Here is a 23,146-nt window from a genome sequence, read left to right on the forward strand (position 1 = left end):
GATTTCATACCAGCGCAGTCATTCCCCCCGTCGCCCGCATATCATGTCAGTGTCAACAACGAACTTGTCAGACTATAGACATGCGAGAATATCCTTACATCCCAAACTGGGTCGATCTACTCTCATAGCTATTTTTAAATGTTATACATTACGGTTTAAGTTACCGATGTAATATAATACTATGTTTACTAATAAGGTTTTGTAGTTTTGTTTTGTACAAGAAGATTTAAGTGCAAGAATTGCTTTTCTTTCACTTAAAAGTTACGTTTCAAATCATGGTTATTATGTTATTAATAGAATTTAAAATCACTTGGATCAATCTAATCAAATCACTAAATTGGAGCATAAAACGGGCGAAGCTGGGGACAAAAGCTAGTACATCACAAACCTACCAACTCAAACTTTGTTAGTAATGAGCTTTACTTTCACCTTTGATTCCCCGGGCGATATTTACAAAGTAAGAAATTCTTGGAGTTAAATTAACAACAACTATTAAATAGAAAAGTTTTTGTATCAAACCCGCCTAGGGTGTAATTTAGTTGGTTATAACAAGACAGCTAATAGTTGATGGATGTTGTATGTATTATAACTCAGACCAATTATAGAAGGATCTGTATCGCACTCATAGTCACAAACAAAATTGTCTGTCATTTTTATATATCTTATACTAAACTAGAAGTTTTTGTCCGTTTTTTACACAATTCAACTGCACAAAAAGGTATTTTTACGGAGCTCTTTAACCGACAAACACGTATTCGTCGTGTTTTATATATGCATTAGATCGTCGATCATATACTTTGATAGAAAAGTAACACCTAGCCAGGCAGGTCCTATACAATAGTTGGTCTGAGTATTATAGGGAAAGCACTATCCTTTAACACGTACACAGCCCAGTGAGCCCAACGTGGGCTCATGCCAGTTTCTACTCACAATTCCGTGAGCCCAATGTGAAATCACAAATACCTATTGGGACTTGTGGAAGATAATTTTGTATGGAGGCTGTGAGCGTGTAAACTTAAATTTTAAAAGACTCAATAACTTTACGGTTTCAGTGCCAGACTCAAAACCAAGGGTACGATCCCCACCAAATATTCCTACGGGTGGTACCCTGCTCGTACCACTGCGTGATCGAATCAGAAATAAGGAGATCCGCAGAAGAACCAAAATCACTGATATAGTCAGCGAGTCGCGAAGCTGAAGTGGCAGTGGGCAGGCCACATAGTTCGATGGATGATGGACGTTGGAGTCCCAGGGTGCTGGAATGGCGACTCCGCACCAAAAAGCGCAATGCTGGTCGAACCCCTACTAGGTGGACCGAGGACATCAAGCGGGTTGCGGGGAACAGCTGGATGCTTTAGTCTTTGGATGCATCACCCCCGTTCATCTGTAATAAGATTGTACCTCCCACGCAAGTGTGGAGGACGTGGCTTCTTAAACGCCAAGAACCTCCATAATCGTGAGGTGTGCAATCTCAGAGATCATTTTCTCAAGATGAATGTGAGTATGTATCAGGATGTCGTTGCAGTGGATAAGGGACTTACCCCGCTATCCCTAGGCAAAGAGAACTTTTGTTTGGAAGTCCATACAGAAGGCCTATGTCCAGTAGTGGACGTCCATCGGCTGTTAATGATGATGATGATGATAGGGCTCGTATATCCATCTGGCATCGCGAAGATAAAGGGATATATATTGATCATGATCAAAAAGTAAGAACACGGCTAATATCTTTACTACTATTTTACAAAATGCATTTAAAGATCTATAATTTGAATTTGAATCGGGTAATATGAAAGTCAAATATAAAACAAAAATTTTTATTGTCGACAAGCCGGCTTCAGCCGGTGCACAAAAAGCAACACATACAAGCGCGACATAACTCCATACACAATATACAAGGACTCCACACGACGGCTGCAAGTATGAACATCAAAATCTCCGTGAGCTGCTTCCAAGCGTGGAGCAGAGACAAGAAATGTGGGTAAAACGATGGGAACTTTCTATAAACAGATGGAAAAGGCTGATTTCTCAGGGACGACATGTAGAAATTACAGGGATCTTCTCCGACGACATTAATTTTCGTCGACTTCCTTTTCTTGTGTTTAAGTTTAGAACTTTTTGGTTCTTGTTTCATAGACGCACCTCTACCCTCTGATTTTAAAGAATGATACCTTTTACCTTTCGCTGTTTCACCAATATTGCGAGAAGCACAACCACAATGTTGACACTTACATGACTTTTTATGATTAATACCAACAGCTTCCAGTAATGATCCAATAAAGCCACCTTTCTTTGAGTTTGATTTGATAATATTATCAAAAACTTCTTCTTTATTTAATATATGAAACTTTTTCGAGTCTAGCTGAACTTCAATTAAAGGCTTTTTCTTACATTTTGTATTTGAATGTATAACATTATCGATAACTTGATCTTTATTTAAAATATCATAACTACCTGAATCTAATTGCATTTCAAATAATGGCTTTTTATCCTTTAGGACACCGCACACTTCTGTTTTTTGATTTTTTTTATTTGAATATTGATCACCCGCTGCTTTATTCAACTCCTCTTTATTTAGTTTAACTTTCCCAGGCTTTGATCTTTGGTTCGACTTTACTGGCTTTTCATTAGAGTTTGCAAACGTATAAATATTATTTTTCTCTCTCATAAAATCTATTGTAGTTGTAGGGTTTGCAGTTTTTAAAAAGCCAACTTTTGTAGGAAACGGCTGCTTTTTGTTTCTGTTCGCTCGGTCTTTCATAGTTTTTAGTTTAGCTAGATCTCTCGTTCTCTTATTAATGTTAAAATTATTATTCAAATCCGTTCCCAAATATGTCGGTTTAATACACACACACACATTTTTTCCTTTTGCCGTATTTAGTTTAACACTTCTCGCTTTAGACTCGTGTTTCATATATACACTTTGATGTAATAAATTAACTATAGGATTTGTATAAAACGTCTTTTCGTACATTTTCGGTTTAGACGAATATTGACTAAGTTTAGTTGGATTTTCATTCTTAGAAAATATCAATTCATCATTTTTGTTATTATTCTTATGCAATATTTGCGTACAACATCGAATAAGTTGTTTGATACTTTTTCTTTTATTAGTTATTTTAGTGGTCATGTCATTCAAAGAAATATTAGATCTTTTACGAGTTAGCCGTTTACCACTTTTTACCAATGTCCTTTTATTTTTAAGAAACTCACTATGTGGAGAAAATATTGCTGTATTACTAGTTCCATTTTGTTTTTCGGCCAAATAAGGTGCAATAGTCTTTATGTCATTAGAAAATATAGCTTCGCTATCTAGACGGAGGCAATTATTACGTGAATTTAAACAGGTATTTTTTTTAATATTTTTTTTATTTAGTTTTGCAGTAAGCGGTTGTGGTCTAACATAATAAAAATTCTTCGATATCGCTTTAGGATTGTGTTGCACAGATACTCTTCCTACTTTAATAGTTTGATGAAATGGCACCTTTGGGCTCATATAATTATTTTTAAGGTCTAAACAACAAAAACATCTTTTTAATGGTTTTTTCCGTGATTTTTTATGTGCATTAGTTTCACGATCTAAATGGGTTTTATAAACATTTGCACTACTATCATGAAGTCTATTTCGCTTCATTGTTTCATCAAAATCTTGTATATTCGTAGTAGATTGTGGTTGAATTTCTTTCTTGTTAAATTCAATACTGAAACTAACATTAGAACTAATTCTAACAGCTCTTATATTATCTTGAATACCTCTAAATCTAGGTACTTCGACGATATTAGAGACACCGTTATTACCGTGAGTGTCTGTATCAATAAAATTAGTTTGATTCGTTTGATAATCTAAGTTGTTTTTCAATACACAAACTCCTTTATTACGAGTACATCGAGGTTGAAAGCGAGTAATAGTGTCTTGTGTTTTAAAATTCTTTTTCCTCATTTTAATTCTTTTAAGACATTCATATGGATCACATTCCCCTGGTACGCACGAAAATGGTTCACATTCAAATTCATGCAATTGGCCAGATTGTATTTTTAATTTCGCGGGACTTTTGTCTAACCCAATGTGATCATGTGCGTACGATTTTTTGCCCTTTTTTTTAACTTGTGATGATTGGTGAACAAACAAAGGTGATAATGTAGTATTTGTATTTGTTTTTGCTACTCTTTTATAACCGGTGTCTTGTATTCCTTTTGTTTTTACTATTCTTTTGTGATTGTGTGTGTCCCATATTGCTTTGTTTGGTTTTTGGCTATTATAGTTTGGTGCAGGGTGATTTTTATAAAATTCAATATCAAATTTAAATTGAGAACTTATTCTTACAGCATTTTCATTATGGCTTGGATAAGTATTTGTATTTGCCTCTTCCTCCTCCTCCTCCATGCGGGCACTCTCGTTAAAATTTGGCTGCTTAAAGTTAACTTTATCGGGCTCTTTTATTAGGGTTTTGACATTTTTCTTTTCAATATTATGAGGTCTGACATAAACAGACTGTGTCTTAGATCTAGCGTGATCAGCAGTAGACATTTTAAAGTTCTTTTTTCTGTATTTGCTCATAATTTGACTACAAATATATGAATCACATTGACCAGCTACACATATACCTGGTTTGCACTGAGTTTGTACTGTACGAGTACTCATATTAGTATTATATGCTGCGTTACGTTTCTGTTTTTTAAAAAAACACATACATTTTGTAATGAATGCACTTCTTTCTGATTTATTCCTTTCTTGTTTTTTTAAATGAGGAAATGGTTCAACATATTCATTATCTCTCGATTCTATATTCATTATTTCGGACTCTCGTTGTTCATCGAAATGTGAGGGCGGTTGATGATCTTTACGAAATTCTACATTAAAACTGAAATTTGATTCTATGCGAACTGCTTTACGTTTGGATTTTTGGTTTGGTAATGGGTTATTGTATTGTTTGGGTTTAAAACTTACACCCTGACTTCTGTGTATATACTTCCCCTGATTATTTCTTGCCAAGCTTGATGTAGATTTTGTTATGTAGTTTTGTTGGGTACTTGTTCCAACTTCATAATACCCCATGTTTTTCATTATCTTTAAACATTGATAAGGATCGCATTGACCCGGAATACATATATTAGGAACACATTCATAAGGTTTAACATCGTATGGTAATTTAGGAGGCTTAACCTTTTTTGTATTTTGTCCTCGGCTCACATAAATGTTGTCATTAAAATATGGTGGGCTGTCTGTTTGTTGGTTTTGTAGTTGTTTATGGAATCTTCCTCTTTTCTGTAATTTCAAGGTACAAAAACATCGTTCCAAGTTTGTCTTCGTAACAGATCCCGTTTCCAAAGTTTTAACAAAAGCGGATTGCGCTTTATTCGATTTGGAAAACCTTTTTACAGGTTTTTGAAAATGATTTACATGTGAAGAATATTTCGATGAACCTTTATTTTTCGGAGTTGATAAATTCTTTGAGAATTTTACGTCCAAACTGAAGCTGGAGCCTATACGAACTGCTTGCTTTTGATTATTTTTAAAAGTCTGTCTGTGGGGCCTAGCTCTACCGCTTGGCTGGAATTGATAATCATTGCCAGATTTTATTGAGTTACGTTTATCTTTTATCATTACCCTGGCTACCGTATAAACTCTACGAGTTTGAAATATTTTTTTTTTGCTTCTTTGTGTTGCACTTACAGACGTTTCTTTCTTTTCTTGTGAATTTAATGAGTAAATACATTTTTTTAATAAAGAATTTGTAATATAACCTTGATGTGTCCATGCACCTTGAACTTGTGTTTCTGCTTGGCCAACATTTAGTTTATTCATATTCAATCCCTTGATTTTTTTGTTATAATTTATTCTTTTTTTCGTAGGGTACATCAGCTTATTTTCTTTAGTAGATAATTTACCTTTATTTATCTCAATATTAAAATTGAACGTAGAACCTATTTTAGCTTTTTCTGATTTTATTATGGACGGAGATGAAGGTATAAATTCATTTTCAATAGATCTCTCTGGGTCTTGAGTGTTGGTCAACATTTCTTTTTCTTTATCTTTCAATTTATATTGAACTAACATAGACTTGATTTTTTCTGGATATGTTGCACTAGATGTTAATTCTGATTTTGAGCGACGTGTATTTAAATCAACTTTTGTACTTCCTACTAATTTCTTTCTACAGTTTTTCATAATTTCCTTAATTTGTAATTTTAGTGTATCACAACTTCTTTTAAGTGAAAATCCAATACGCGAGAATTGGCTTTTCTTAATCATTTGCATTTCAGTACCCAGCTTTAGTTTTTGATATGATTTTTGTTTCGTTGTTGTTAAGCTTTTTATATTTGAAGGTTTTTTTATATGTTGGTCTCCATAAGCGTCTCTATCTTTATCAAACTCATTATGAGATATAAAGCCCAAGGTAGATTTGGTTTTTAGTACTTGAAAATTAGGGTCAATATCATTAGCCTTCCGCGCATTGATTGATTGAATATATTGATGCGGAGCACACTGGCACAAATAGTTTGATTTCGTACGCATGTTTTTGTCTTCTATTCGTTTATGATCAGTGTCATGTAAATTTACCTTTGAAGCTGATTTTTTTATCATTACGAACTTTTTTGTTCCTTGGCCCTTTTTTTTAGTGTTGAATGATTGAACTCTTAGTTTCAAGGCACAATAGTAACACTTCAATACCTGACGACGAGTTTTTGTGTTATTCAATAATTTTACAAATCTCATTTTGGAGCATTGTCGTTGCAAATGTTTTTTATTTTTTTTATTTGGAAGCGGCTGTTTGTGACTATATTTAACACTTGAATATTGATATGACCCTAAATTGGCATCTGTTAGCATTTTTAGACCTGATAATTTTTTATCAGATTGAATATGTTTAAGACTTATTTCTTTTGTTTTGCTATCACTAATAATTAAAGTTTGTATCTTTTTATTTTTTAAATATTTGGTAATACTTTTATTATTTATTTCTCGTGTTTGTTTGTTCAACAACACAGGTTTTTTTGTTTTAATAATTTTTCCCTTTGTTAACTTCAGTGCTTGATTTTTCTGATTTATTAGACGCAATGACTCACCAGCTTTTCGCCCTTGTGTTTTTATTTTATAATTATTGCCTTTATGAACATCATTGTTAAAATATCTTCCATGTTTCAATTTAAAAATGCATTTTTCAGAAAAACTATCATCTTCAACACATTCTTGCTCTGAATCCCATTTGCAGTCTTCTATAGTTTGATTTTGCCTTCCATCTGTCTTAAATTTTTTAAAAGAATCATTTTTATCTAGAAACGAAATCTCATGATCCATAGCTATAGCTTGCGAATCTTTTTTTACAATCTTTTCTTTTACTCCTCTTCTTATATTTGATGATACTTCTTTATCCTTTGGCTGGTTGTATCCGCCTGATGATATTTTTGTTGGTAGTTCTTGCAGTAGTGTCTGAGACTGTTTGACTTTAGTAATTTCTTTTGATATTTTATCTTTGATGCGTACATTTAATTGTTTTAAGTTATGATTCGGCGTTCCTACCATGTCATTAATTTTTCTACGTTTTTGTTTAACTTCTTCGTCAGTCGTAGGCTGTAAATCAAAAAGTGATGGAGGTCTGAGGTGCACATTTTTTATGTGTTTTGAGTGTTTTTTAAATAATTTAAATGTGCAAGTACAAGGATCTGACCTTATGAGTTTTGTCTTTAACCGCAATGCCTGTTGTTTGTTATATCGTCGCTTTCCTCTTGCTTTACTCTTGTTTCCACAAGTATAGGGCCGTTTAAGTCTTTTCCTCTTAAAATACAGTTCATGAATGCTTATTTTAGAAGAACAACTACAGCAGCTGCAACAATGATGCAGCTTTTTCGTTCCAATTGTACCTCTATCCACCATATTGACGATTCCTAATAAAGCGCTACTTATTTCCGAGTCATCTAAATTTCTAACAAATATTGCACGTCCAGAACTGTCATCATTCTTCGTGCTCTGACTGACAGTACTATCAGATATTATTTGCGCTCTAATATCATCGTGTACTGCTCTTGTTCGTACCAGTCTCTGCAGTAGCTTTTGTTCTCGGAGAGGAATATATTTTTCAAGACAAAGACGATCTATCCGCGAACCTTGGTCAATCATATTTAAAGATAGATCGCCTAATTCACTCTTCACATACGAGTAAGTTGTGGAGGAGGAACTCTCATCTCCAATTTTCTTAATTACAGTGTTCATAGTGTGTTGCTCTTTATCCACCCAAAATATTATAAAACTGTTTAATCATCCAAATTTTACATCCACCCACATAATTTAGTACAAGACGTCACAGCATTGATACACCTGAAAGTATAATTCAATATGTCATATCATGTTCAGTTATGCAGTTATGATGAGAGTGCAATGGACGCCCGAGGGTAGCTCTACAAAGTATCTACCATGCCGCGCGACTCAGAATAACGCGGAAGAAGTTGCGGGCGTTGGCTTGTCTACAATACGAGTATAACAACAGCGCAATCAACATTCTAAAAACAAAGAGGAATGCCCACCGGCCAATACAATATCGGCCCCAAGAGCCCAGGTATACCACCGTATAAAAGTACATAATATATAAATAAGGATCTGGTTAAATAATTGGCTTAATAAAAGTATGTTTCTTGAAGAAAAATATTATTATATTATTATATTATTATTTTTATAAATATTATATTATTATTTTTATTATATCTCTTCTAGCGCATAATGTTCGCCGGTGTAACAAAGCGGCGAAGGAACATTTCAAGCTGTGCCTCTAATTTTTTCTCTCATCAACAAGCTCAATAAACAAGAAAACGAACAGACAAACCAATCATAAGTCTTAAATTAAAAAATATCACAAAACTCAGGCTGTATAGTCAACGATCTTAACTTGTCCTCGTTGGGGACATATTTACAGGAATTAAAATTGTCGTAAAACATTGTAACGAACTTTTTTTTGATAAAGTACTTAGTGATTTAATTAATTATTACAGAAGAATTATCAAGATTTTTGTAATATTTAAGTAAATAGCCAGGGGGTCAGGGTAGACCAGGGCCGGGGATGGGCATTCCCTTTTATGTATAAGTCTCACCGACAATAACACCACTCTGACACAAAACGCAGTTTTCGATACCATTTCGCCGTCAACTCATTCTAGTCTGTATAGATATCTCCATAACATGAAGATCAATTCTATTATTTAACTCTTTGATCAATTCACAATAATTTCTTTCATAACGTTCGCAGTTATCTGAATTACAAACACGTAATTTTTTGCAATTTACTGACATTGAGAGAATATTTTTAACCAGTAAAAAGATCAAACTCTTTGAACTATGATACGTGTTACTAAGAAGTCTATATGGGTACAAATGTCTTTTTATGCGATTTTCACATAGATATGTTTTGATTTTCAGAGTAAAATATACTATATTACTATAGTATATTTTACTCTTAATGCATAATGCGGGCTACATCAGTTTTAGCTGCCCAGTATAAACTATACTGCCGAACTGTTCAGTTAAATCGTCCGTGTGTAGGCAAATCTAAACTGTACAGTTAAACTGACAATCTAATAGAAATATTATTGAATAAAATGTACAGTTCAAACTGAAGGTGTGTAGCAAAAAACTACATAGTTGTCAATTTTCTAGTCATTCAAGAATGATGCTGATGATGATGATGACGATGATGGTTATGATGATATAAAACAAAGCAATGCTGATTGGAGCTCTAAGCACGGTGGCTGTTAAACCACGAACAGTACCCAGCTTGCTTATTTACATTGAGAATACATATAAACCAATAGAAACAATCCATCATTCGTAACGCCACATACAAAAAAGAATTTATTCCCTTCATCATTGAAACGAAAACGACAAAGAACTGCGAATCCCCCGCGCTTCCACAAAACTATGAATATGAAATTTTTGCCGCGCACAATTCATTAATCTTCGAATCGGCGAAGTGTCACTAATCAAGCTTCCACACAGTTCCAGACTCGATTTTAATAAGGATTAAGCCAGCATTAATATTCCCCGCGGAAATTATTCAAATGGGATTCTGAAATAAAGGATAGCAGGGGTGGACATGTAATAGACTCGTCTGCCTCCATGCAGACTTTATTCAAAACAGTTCATGTTTACGCGAACGAGTATATGAATGACGGGACAGTAACAGTTTTACGAGCATATTAAACTGCTTATAGTTTATCATAGTGATCGGATCAGAAATGAGGAGATCCGCAGAAGAACCAAAGTCACCGACATATACTCCGCGTCACGAAACAAGCCCTGTAGACGCGGCGCTAATGTCGCTCATTGTCTTTTGATAATGACGGTCTTATTGTCATTTGTGTAAGGCGCTGTCAATGTTAGCCGCGGAACTTCTTTCGTAGCGCGAAGTCTAGCTCAACGAGAGAAGCTGAAGCAATGAGCGGGGCACATAGTTCGAAAAGCCGATGGACGTTTGGTTCACAAGGTGCTGGAATGACGACCCTGCACTAGAAAACGAAGTGTTGGTACCCACCAGGTGGACTGACGACATCAAGCGAGTCGCAGGGATTCGCTGGATGCAGGCGGCTCAGGATCGCCTTTTTTGGAAGTCCCTACAAAAGGTCTATGTCCTGCAGTGGACGTCCATCGACTGATATGATGATGACTTGATGAGTATCTCTAACTACCTCGTTGGTCCAGTATCTCGTGGTTCATGGCGCTTGAAACGCTTTGATCGCAAGAAATGTATATTGTATATATATGTATATATATATATGAATATGTATATTGTATGTATATATGTATAAGCGATCAAGCGTTGAATATTTAAATAGTAAGGGTAGACTCAAAGGGCGCTGCAGCAAATATTTCAATCAGGTAGTCTTGCGCTGACGCAGCGCTGTTCTTATGTTGCGACATGTTTAGAACAGCTTCCATTGTACGTCATAATTCACCATTAATAAACCTGCGAGCACGGGTCTCCTCTCAGAAGAGAGGGGTTAGGCTGACCCAATGCGCTGACCCAATGCGGATTGGCAGACACACACGTAGAGAATTTAAAATTCTCCGGTTTGCAGGTTTCCTCACGATGTTTTCCCTTCGCCGTTTGAGACACGTGATATTAAATTTCTTAAATGCACATAACTGAAAAATTGGAGGTGTAGCCAACCTACGCCCACCGAATCGAAGGCAGAAGTCATATCTACTGGGCTATCACGGCTCTCTGCAGAAGATTTTTGTCTGAGGATATACATATACATATTTTTATAAAAACAATTTACCGATATTTTGTTAACCTAATGCACCTTTACTTTGTTAAAAAAATATCCATCCCAAGTGCCTTTTAACACCCTCCTTTATACTTTCAGTTATGGTTAAAGACTTCCCCCTGACGAAGTTTGCGAAAGTTCTTTTTGACGTGATTCGTTTGAATAACCGACAGCACCTTGTCAACTTGGGGGAATCTGAATTGGAGCATTTTGTCACCTCGCCTGGGGGTTTTTTTAAAGTTGATCATCTCTACGAGTCAGAGTTAAGTGAACATTTCATGTTTATTTGATAGATAAGTATGTGATTTTTTTGTTACTTGACATCTTCTACTACTGACTACTAATTCTTCTCTTATCTATAACTATATTAATATTATAAAGCTGAAGAGTTTGTTTGTTTGATTGAACGCGCTAATGTCAGGAACTACGTCCGATTTGAAAAATTCTTTCAGTGTTAGATAGCCCATCAAGGAAGGTATATTATACCCGTATTTCTACGGGAACGTGAACCACGCGGGTGAAACCGCGCGGCGTCAGCTAGTCTATACTAAAATTATAAAAGAGGAAAGATTTGATGGTTTGTTATTGTTTGTATCTTTGTATCTAAAAACTCCGTTTGTCACCGATAACGTTCTTCCGATTGGTAGCTTGCGTAACTGACACAGGGAAGCTTGACGGGGTCCGTTAGTATTCTATATCGATGATTACCTATCATCAGAGTAAAGAGTGTTAATTTTCTCAGACAAAGTTAATTTGTACTGTAACATGTACTTGACTGGACGCGCGACCGCGTCTCGAATTTTCAAATTGTCTCAAAGTTTCTCTGTCAATATTACGAGGGAATTATATATTAATACGACACGATATATAACGATAATACTCCAATGTAAATAATAATTCTGTAATCAAGATATTTTTTCTACCATAAAATTTATAATACTTACACACAATTTTTACAATTACTAGATTTATGCTTACCTTGCAATGGATCTGTAAACGTAGTCAAAATCTGAAAGAAAAAGTTTAAAGGTAAGAAAAAGTTATGGTATAGTCTAATAATTATTTTGTTAAGAACACTAGCTATAACAAACTGAATTTGAATAATAAACCCATACTAAAATCGGCCTAGTAATTGAGGTCACAATACAGCATACGTAAATAACTAAATTAATAAACTACTTGTATTTTGTTTTGCCATTACCGCCTAAATGTACTGATATTATTAAAAATAAAGATAAATATACTTTATTTGCACACCACAAAGACAATAACAAGTGAAATAAAAAACAAATTAGGAAGAGATTAGCATACAAAAGGCGGCCTTATCGCTAAGTAGCGATTTCTTCCAGGCAACCTTCGGTTAAGGAAATCTTAAGGACATCAGCAGGTGGCGTATTACATACTTAACGAGATAGCTTGTTTGTTTGAACCGGCTAATCTCTGGACTACCAATCGGGTTGTATACTAAACGACGCGCCGCGGTTTTACCCGCGTAGTCTCGTTATGACAATAGCCTAAGATACTCACGGATAACGTGGTTTTCTAGTGGTACGAGTAAAAGAATTATCAAAATCGACTCAGTAGATCCAGAGATTACCCGTACAATACCACATTTGCCTCTTTATTTAGTACTAACAAACGCTGCGTGGTTCCCGTTCTTGTAGGAATACGGGGATAAAATATAGCCTATAGCACTTGGGGATAGTGTAGCTCTTCACAACAGTGAAAGAACTGTTCAAATCGGTTAAGTAGAGTCAGAGCCTATTCAATGTAAACAAACAAACAACCAATTATTTCCTCTTTACAATATTAGTATATTATGTAGAAAGATATCACTCACAAATAACGTAGCCTTCTAGTGGTAAAAGATTTTTCATAATCGGTTCAGTAGATCCAGATATTACCCCCTTACATCACCACAAACGCGTTTGCGTTTGTTGGTTCATTTACATTACACCCGCTTATTTTCACTGTGGGAACACGGGGATAAAATACAGCCCGTTACTCACTGGTAATGTAGCTTTCAATTATTGAAAGATTTTTTTAAATCAGTCCATTAGTTTCGCAGCATACCTATTCGTAACAAATAAACAACCAATATAAAATCTTACCTCTTTATAATATTAGTTTATATTATAACTAGCTGACGCCGCGCGGTTTCACCTGCGTGGTCCCCGTTCCCGTAGGAATACGGGGATAATATATATCTTCCTCGATAAATGGGCTATCTAACACTGAAATAATTTTTTAAATCGGACTAGTAGTTCCTGAGATTAGCGCGTTCAACCAAACAAACGAACTCTTCAGCTTTATAATATTAGTATAGACTTCGATAGGATTTTCAAAAATGCGTACGTCCACGCCGAAAGGTCAAAAACAGTATAATTTGGGTCCAGATCAATATTGAGTGCATGCGGCTCCGTACACTGAGGCGAGGGTACACGCGCTACGTGCAAGGGTCCTCCCCTCTGAGTCATAAAGAGGGTGCCACCCTCTCACTTTTGAGGGTTTGGTCGATATGGCTCTCTTTTGTTTTCGCACACCAAACTAGGCGCGTCTCCTTCTAATTTGTAAAATAGTTTGAATGTTTTTAACGTTTTTAAATCAACAACAGTAACAGACATCAAGTTGAAATAACATGATCAGCCTAGTTTAACGGTCTACTACAAAGATATTTTATACTAAAGACTAGCTGACGCCGCGCGGTTTCGCCCGCATGGTTATCGTTCCCGTAGGAGTACGGAGTTAATATATAGCCTTCCTCGATAAATGGGCTATCTAACACGGAAAGAATTTTTCAAATCGGACCAGTAGTTCCTGAGATTAGCGCGTTCAATCAATCAAACAAACAAACAAACTCTTCAGCTTTATATATTAGTATAGAAGTATAGATGGGGCGCTAGCGCATTAAAACTGAGACGGACATACATGTGGAAAATTGACTTAATTTCGCTTATTAAACAACGAACGTCATTTAAACAAAAAACCTAAATATCGTCTACAATGTAGAGTTGTGTGTTCAGGAAATGTAAAAACTATTATATACATAAATATATAATGGAATTAAAAACAAACTTGTGCATGTGTGCGCTAAGTGGTGTGGCTAAATTCGGATCACTTTTTGCGGTGATTTTGTAGGGACGTAACCTATCTATAGTATAAAATTATCATTGGCCTCCTACAGGGTCAGGCCTTGAATGAAAATATATAGCGCCTGGACCCACCACGTTGATCCAATAGGGGTTGGCAGGTTCTGTGTTTCCTGACACTTATAATTTGAACACCTTCAAAGCAAGAGTGAATAGACATCTTCTAGGTAAGTGCACTCCAACTTAGATCGCATTAGTGCTTTCCATCAGGCTTAATTGTAGTAAAGCGCAAGCCTATATTGCATAAAAAAAGAACAAGAAAAAACAAAAAACTATCAGATGTTAATGATAGTAACCGATTGCTTAACGTGCTCTCCGAAGCACAGGGATTTAACACGATCAACTTTCCCACTCTTGGCAGAAAGCTTATAACGAAAATTACTTGGGTCAGTATTTCACAGCTATTCCCAGGATATGTTTAAACATCAATATAATATCATAGTTTGACTTTTCTTTGAATCGGGTAATTTAAAAGTCCATTTCAGAATGTAAAATTTTATTATCGACAATACAAAATTCACCCTGTGCAGAAAAAGCAACACATACAAGCGCGACATAACTCCATACACAATATACAAGGACTCCACACAACGGCTGCAAGTATGAACATTAAAATCTCCATAAACTGTTTCCAAGCGTGGAGCAGAGACAAGAAATGTGGGTAAAACGATGGGAACATTCTATAAACTGATAGGAAACGCCGTTTCCTCAAGGACGCCATGTAGATATCACAGGTATGGTCGAGATGTTCACCGACTCTCCTATTCTTGTATTTTTGGTGTTTTAAAGAATCGTAGCTTTTACCTTTCGCTTTTTCTCCAACTATTTTGCGCGATGCACAATCACAGCGTTGACACTTACATGACTTTCTATGGATAACACTAACAGCGTCCAGCAGTGATCCAATAAACCCACCTCTCTTTGTTTTTGTTTTGATAACTTTATCAAAAACTTCTTCTTTATTTAGTATATGAAATTTTTTCGAGTCAAGCTGAACTTCAATTAAAGGCTTTTTCTTACATTTTGTATTTGAATGTATAACATTATCGATAACTTGATCCTTGTTTAAAATATTATAATTACCTGAATCTAATTGCATTTCAAATAATGGCATTTTACTAAAGCAGGTCTCTCTTTTATTATTTAAATATCGATCACCCGCTCCTTTAAACAACTCTTCTTTATTTATTTTAATTCGACCAAGCTGTGTGTGTTTCGACTTAACTGGCTGGGGATGGTTAGTGTTTGACAACGTATAGATATTCTTTTTTTCTCTCTTCAGATTTATAGTAGGGTTTGCAGTGTTTAAAAAGCGGACTTTGTTCCTCTGAACGTGAACGTCTTTCATACTCCTTACTTTAGCTAGATTAGCTCCGGTTTTCTTATTACTGACAGTCTTTCTTTTTGTATTCGTTTCCACATTTAACGAGATAGGTTTAATATTTTTTAGTTTACAAGTTTTCGCATTACACTCTTGTTTTGTGTATATACTTTGATGTAATAAATTAACAATAGGATTTGTATGAAACGTCTTTTCGTATATTCTCGGTTTAGACAAACATTGATTAGGTTTGGTTGAATTTTCATAATTGGAAAACATCATTTTATTATTCTTGTTAATATTCTTACGCAATATTTGCGTACAATAACGAATAAAATATTTGATGCCAAAAATGTTTTTTCTTCCTTTTGTCCCTTTTGTTTGAATGTTATTTAAATAAATATGAGATCTCTTACGGGTTAGCCTTTTACCACCTTTTTTCTTTCTCTTTTTAGATTTCATAATTTCATTATGTGGAGGTAGTATTGTTGTACTACTAGTTCCATTAATTTTTTTAGGCATATAAGGTAAAATAGTCTTTATGTCTTCAGATACTATATCTTCATTATCTTGACAGAGGCATTGATTACGTGAATTTGAAAAGGTAACATTTTTGATTTTTTGATTTAGGTTTGCTGCAAGTGATTGTGGTCTAACATAATATAACTCCTTCGTAATCAATTTAGGATTGTTTTGCACAGATACTCTCCCGACTTTGATAGTTTGATGAAATGGCACCTTAGGTTTCATATTACTGTTAAGGTCTAAACAACAAAAACATCTTTTTAATGGTGTTTTCCGTGAATTGGTTTGTTTGAAACTATTTTTGCTGCGATCATGAAGTTTATTTCTTTTTATTCGTTTTATCGAAAAAAAATTATCGAAAACTGGTGTAGTCGTAGTAGACTGTGGTAAAAATTTTTTCTTGTTAAATTCTATACTAAAACTAACATTAGATCCAATTTTAACAGCTCCTATATCACGTTTACCTTTAATGCCTCTAAATTTTGGCATTTCGACAATATTGCGGACTCCACTACCGTCTGTATTTATAAAATTAGTTTGATTCGTTTGATAATTTAAGTTTCTTTTCCTTGCACTAACACTTTTATTAGATCGAGGTAGAAAGCGAGTAATTGTGTGTTGTTGCGAGGATTGGTGAACATACAAAGGTGATAATGTAGTTGTTGTATTTGTTTTTACTTTTCTTTTATTATTAGTGTCTTGTATTACTTTTGTTCTTACTGTTCTTTTCAAGCTGGAGCATATACGAACCACTTGATTATTTTCAAAAGTCTCTTTATTGGGCGTCACTAATTCTTTTATTTGCTGTCTATATTTTTTAAATTGGCTAACTGGCCTACTAATTGAATGGGCTGAATATATTGTGCCAGATTTTATTGAGTTGTGTTTATTTTTAATCATTACCCTTGCTACTGTATAAATTCTAGGAGTTTGGAACAAAAATGTTTTGCTTCTTTTTGTTTCACTTACAGACATTTGCTTCTTTTTTTGTAAATTTAATGAGCAGTTACATCTTTTTAATATAGAACTTGCAACAGAACCTTTATGTGTCCATGGCCCTTGAACTTGTGTTTCTATTTGACCAACATTAATAATTTTGAATCTTTTGATTTTTTCCTTATTATTTATTCTTTTTGTTGTATTTTTTAACATTAGTTTATTTTCTTTAGTAGGTAATTTATTTTTATACAACTCAATCTTGAAGCTCAACGTAGAACCTATTTTAATAGATTGTTCTGATTTTGTTACAGAAGAAAATATTGGTATAAATTCATTTTCAATAGATCTCTTTTGGTCTTGCTTGTTAGTCAACATTTTTTTTTCTTTTTCTCTCAATTTATATCGAACTTCAACAGACTTTTTATTTTCTGGATATGTAGCACTAGAGGTTGATTCTGATTTTGAGCGAGTTGTATTTGAGCCAGCTTCAATCAGACGTTTATTATGTGCAGCTCTTTGTATACAAATATAAGGGTTAATTTCTCCTGAAATACACGTAATAGGTTCACATTCACACGGTTTTGAAGATTTTAAATATTTTGATTCTATTTTGGTACTCTTATTTGATGTATCGATTGATTTTACCCCTGAGCGTTTTGTACTTTGTACCATTTTTTTTCTAAATTTTTTTATAGTTTTCTTTATATGTAATTTTAGTTTATTGCAACATCTTCTAAGTGAAAAACCAGTATGAAAGTAACGCTTATTCATTTGATTTGCACTATCTATATATAAAGTTTCTAAATTTTCTTTATAATTATCCAGCTTCGGTATCTGATATGTTTTTTGTTTCGGTGTTATCAAGCTTTTTATATCTGAAGATTTTGTAACATTTTGGTCTCCGTAAGCGCTAACTTTATCAAACTTTATATTAAAACTAACACTTGAATCAACTCGAACAGCCTGTTTGTATAAAATACCGCTCGAATCTCCTTGTCTAGAATTTTTTCCATTTACTACAGGAATAGGAGTATTATCATGAAATGTGATCAACGATTGGGCGTACTTATCTTTTTCAGATTTTTTGAAATCTGTTGTTAAGCTCGAAGTCGATCTGATATCTTGTACTTGAAAAATAGAGTCAAGGTCATTGGCCTTCCGCGCATTTTTTAATTGAATATTTTGATGCGAATCACACTGGCATACACAGTTTGGTTTCGTACGCACGCTTTTGCCTTGCATTCGTTTATGGCCAGTGATCTTTTGACCGTCATTTAAAAACGTCGAAGCTGGTTTTTCGAACGTGAACTTGTTTGTTCTTTGTCCCTTATTTTTTGATTTGGATGTTTTGACTTTTAGTTTCAAGGCACAATAACAACGCTTCAATGCACTACCACGAGTTTTAGTGTCATTCAATAATTTTATTTGGGAGCCCTGTTGTTGCAAATACCATTTTGTATTTTTAAGCGGCTCTTTGCGACCATTTGTGACTCTTGAATATTGATATGGCCTTAAACTGGCATCTGTTAATATTTCAAGTCCTGGTATATTTTTATCAGACTGAATATATTTATGTCTTAATTCGTTTTTTTTGGTATTTGGAATATCTAAAGTTTGTACCTTTTTAATTTTTGGACGTTTGGTAAAACTTATGTTATTCATTTGTCGTGTTTGTTTGTTTAACAAAGCTGGCTTTCGTGTCTTGATAATTTTACCCTTTGGTAATTTCTGGGCTTGAATTTTATGATTCATTTGACGCAATGACTCTCCAGCTTTTCGCCCTTCTGTTCTAATGTTATAATTAATTCCTCTAAGATACTGATTGTTACGAGATATTTTTTTATGTTTCAATTTAAGAATGCATTTCTCAGGCTCTGAATCACAATTGCAGTATTTTATAATTTGTTTCTTTCCTCCTTCCTTAGATTTTTTAAAAGAATCATTTTTAACTAGTAAAGAAATCTCATGATCCGAAGCTATATCATGTGAGTATTTTTGTACAATCTTTTCTTTTGTTCCTCTTGTTACATTTGATGGTATATTATCCTTTGGCTGGTTTTTTGTCAGAAGCTCTTGCAGTCGTGTATGGGACTTTCTGACTTTAGTCATTCCTTTTGATATTTTATCTTTGATGCATATATTTAATTGTTTTAAGTTATGATTCGACGTTCGTACAATCTCACTAATTGTTCTACGTTTTTGTTTAGCTTCTTCGTCAGTCGTAGGCTGTAAATCAAAAAGTGATGGAGGTCTGAGGTGCGCGTCTTGAATTTGTTTTGAGTGTTTTTTAAATGATTCAAATGTGCAAGTACAAGGATCTGACCTTATGGGTTTTGTCTTAAGCCGCACTGCCTGTTGTTTGTTAGATCGTCGCTTTTCCTTGGCTTTACTCCCATTTCCAGAAATATATGGTCGTTTAATTTTTCTTCTTTTAAAATACGGTTCATGAATGTTTATTTCAGAAGAACAACTACAGCAGCTGCAACCATGATGCAGCTTCTTTGTTCCAATTTCGCCTCTATCCGCCATATTAATTATGCCTAATACAGCACTACTTATTTCCGTGTCATCTAAATCTCTAACAGATACTTCGTGTCTAGAACAGTCATCACACTTCGTGCTTTTACTGACTGTATGACTGACTGTACTATCAGATATTATTTGAGCTCTAATATCATCGTATACCGCTCTTGTTCGTGCCAATCTCTGCAGAAGTTTTTGTTCTCGAAGAGGAATATATTTTCCAAGATAAAGACGATCTATTCGCGAACCTAAATCAACCATACGCCTCAAAGATACGTCGTCTAATTCACTCTTCAAACTAGTTGTACAGAAGCAACTCTCATCTTCGGCTTTGTTGGGTACAGTGTTCATATTGTGTTGCTCTTTGTCCACCCAAAACATTACAAAACAGTTTGATCATTCAAATTTTACATCCACCCACATAATTTAGAACAAGACGTCACAGCATTGATACACCTGAAAGTATGATTCAATATGTTATATCATGTTCAGTTATGGAATAAATAAAGTTCTAACTAGTGTTTGGCTGGGCATAAAAAAGCCAAATGGACGACTCACCGCTCGACATAAATAAATAATATGCAATGTCTGTACAAAACACAATCATAATTTCAATTAACTTCCGCACGAAGTAACTGCAAATATCATTTAACTCTGGAGTATAAATGTCGCTAAAATTTTTGATAGGTAATCAATTCAGAAATATTTCAGACTTATGGGCATTATTTAAAGAACATTTCTACTTGTGTCGGTCAGATGTCATCGATCCACCTAGTTGGGGGCCGAACAACAGCACCTTGGGGTTGGGATCCCAACTTCCATAGGCTCTTTGAACTATGTGCCCCCGCCCATTGATTGCCACTTCATCTTCGCGACTTGTTGAGCTATATCGGTGACTTTTGTTCTCTGCGGATCTCCTCATTTCTTATTCGATCACGCGGAAATACCTACTCCCAGCTACTCCATCGTCCGTTGAATGACTCTGAGCCTTCTTATAAGGCCCATGTTCAGTAGGAATAAGTAATTTGATTGCTAAGTTGCAAACTGTGTTAGTAACTTTACAGTGTGGGTCATGGCAGAAAATGAGAATAAATATATTGAAATGTAAGAAGTGGTACAGAAGTGGTGTAACCTTAAAAGCAAAGGGTGTATAACGAGTAGCTTGCTGGTTTACCATTGCCTGTAACCCGCTACAAGTTAGGCCTAGGCCTAGTAGACCAACGACATGCATTGTACCTACGGTCCAATGACTCGATGATCACTGTCTTTCGCTTGGCTCACGGAAGATAACTTCATCGTTATCAACCCATATTTGGCTCAGTGCTGAGCTCGAGTCTCCTCTCAGAATGAGAGGGGTTAGGCCTTAGTTCACCACGCTGGCCCAATGCAGATTGGCAGACTTCACACAGGCAGAGAATTAAGAAAATTCTCTGGTATGCAGGTTTCCTCACGATGCTTTCCTTCACCGTTTTATTATCACACGTGATATTTAATTTCATAGAGATAACTTACAATTTGAAAAAAACAAATAGGTAAGTACTTGCTCCCCGTGCTCATTGGGAAAAATTTATTATGTGCGGCGTTTTTTTGAAACGTAAATGCCGTCTATTGACTAGGTATTATACACCAACAGTATACATATAATGACACTGCCTCAGACATATAGGTACATATACCATCTGCTGTATTTCATAATCCTTTCCAGCAGAAAAACTAGGTAGGTATGTACAAAATTCTCACCACAAAAACACCACAAAACACCACATAAACACAAAAAGTTCTCGACTAAACCATTCCGTCGTCAACTCATCCTTCTCCCTATAGATTTTACCACACTATAAAAATGAAACACAATAATTTAATAATTTATTTCAAGACTTTCGCAGATATCTGAATTTCAAACATGTCAATATTTTGAGAATTTATTGAAAACATTGAAAAAATATTTTTTTTAGCCAGTAAAAAGATCATCTAAGAAAAAGATCAAACTCTTTTAACTATGCTAGGCGTTACCAAAGAGTTTGCTAATCATTACGTTAGTACAGTATAGGGAGCCCGGGATGCTACATTTGGTAGATGATAAGAATAATAAAGATTATTTACTTTTTTCGCTTTTAGCGGTGGAAAAAGAAACGACAGACTTTAAAAGCAATTGTTATTACTTTGGCTAACTGAAATTGTCGCAAAATTTTAGCGATTAATAATATATATATTTATATAATATTTACTAATTAATTTAATTAATTTTTTACTGATTTTGAAGGAATCATATATATATATGATTCCTTCAAAATCAGTAAAAAATTAATCGCGTTCATAATTCGAGATGTATAATTTTATTTTGTAACTTTGCCTATTCCATTACATTACGCTCAAATCGTAGATTTTTGAAATGCACACTTTAACCTTGTCTGGCATGTTGGTTGAGTTTTTTTTCCTAAACCGCCCTAAACGTACCCACCAATGTTAAGGGCTCATGCTAGGTGAAGGTACTCAACAACGTGCAAGGATAGTCCCTTATGTAAATCCACCATGCTCGAGTAACTGCAAAAATCTCTCTTCGGCTCCCCTACTATTATAAGAGATCTTTGGGCCTTATTAAAGTCAAATCGAGGTACGGTACAAACGGATTTTCATAATTTCAAAAGTAAGTTAAGTAGTAGTAGTGTAGTTTGACTAAAAATATGCTTATTGCTTACTGCTTAATACAAAAAAAAAACATAGAAGAATACTTTATAGGTAATTCAGCTGAGAAAAAAATATTAATTACTAGCAGACGCCCGCGATTTCGTCCGCGGGAAATTCAGTTATTCAGAAACCCGCGGGAATCATGTATTTTCCGGAATAAAAAGTTGGTAGGAGCATGGGCTAACAAACTTTCAGCCTTAATAAAATGAAGTAGGTATTCTTAATTAGCGATTTAGCGACATAATATATTTAAAAATAATAAACTCTATTGTAAATTTATCTAAAATTCAAGTTGTTTATTCATCCTAGAGGTTAGTGACTTGTAACTTGTAAGCATTGTAAAGACACCTGCGTGACAGGTTGCATAAAAGTAAAGCCTCCAAATAACTTACCATAAAAGTTTAAAAGTTGTAGTCCATAATGTTCCAGCACTATGCACTCACAAATAAACACTACACTAATAATCTCAACACATATACACTTTAAAAGTAAGTCATAAATAAGTTATAACGAGAGTTATGACGAAACTCGGCACAGAAAAGTCCACACCAGCACTCCGCCGACCGAAACAACTCAAACTGGCAAGCCAAGCCGGCCAACTAGACGCAAAGCTAAACGAGCGATCGTATTCCCAAGCACAACTTCAAACTTGCAGGTTGCATTGTATCGAAAGCTACTTCACTTGAATACAAAATCATATACCCGCCATCTAGCGGCTGATACTATAAGCACTTAGTAACTGTTAGTT

At 34.7% G+C, this 23,146-nt stretch overlaps 4 protein-coding genes across 9 annotated transcripts in view; 1 reads left to right on the forward strand and 3 right to left on the reverse strand.

Moving 5' to 3' along the window:
• LOC112047239 (protocadherin-like wing polarity protein stan) overlaps positions 1 to 23,013 on the reverse strand; it is a 227,333-nt gene extending 204,320 nt beyond the window's left edge. For 3 of the 6 annotated variants that reach the window (XR_008250991.1, XM_052882692.1, XM_052882691.1), the window contains exons 1-2: positions 22,791 to 23,013; positions 12,232 to 12,262 (exon numbers count right to left, since the gene is read on the reverse strand). The gene's annotated coding sequence lies outside the window, so the exon portion shown is untranslated. The remainder of the gene's footprint in view (positions 1 to 12,231; positions 12,263 to 22,790) is intronic. The other 3 variants (XM_052882693.1, XM_052882694.1, XM_052882695.1) reach the window with 2 other exon arrangements.
• LOC112047247 (calcyphosin-like protein) overlaps positions 1 to 23,146 on the forward strand; it is a 79,082-nt gene that overhangs the window by 22,999 nt on the left and 32,937 nt on the right. The gene's annotated exons all lie outside the window — the stretch shown is intronic.
• LOC128198284 (uncharacterized) lies at positions 1,691 to 8,325 on the reverse strand. The gene has a single exon (XM_052882696.1). The coding sequence runs from the start codon at positions 8,207 to 8,209 to the stop codon at positions 1,835 to 1,837; it is 6,375 nt and encodes a 2,124-aa protein (XP_052738656.1). The 5' UTR covers positions 8,210 to 8,325; the 3' UTR covers positions 1,691 to 1,834.
• On the reverse strand, positions 14,799 to 20,317 carry LOC128198286 (uncharacterized). The gene has a single exon (XM_052882700.1). It carries the CDS (start codon positions 20,089 to 20,091, stop codon positions 14,920 to 14,922), a length of 5,172 nt encoding a protein of 1,723 aa, XP_052738660.1. The 5' UTR covers positions 20,092 to 20,317; the 3' UTR covers positions 14,799 to 14,919.

This window comes from Bicyclus anynana, chromosome 7 (assembly GCF_947172395.1).
Source record: "Bicyclus anynana chromosome 7, ilBicAnyn1.1, whole genome shotgun sequence".
NCBI classification, from domain to species: Eukaryota; Metazoa; Arthropoda; class Insecta; order Lepidoptera; family Nymphalidae; genus Bicyclus; species Bicyclus anynana.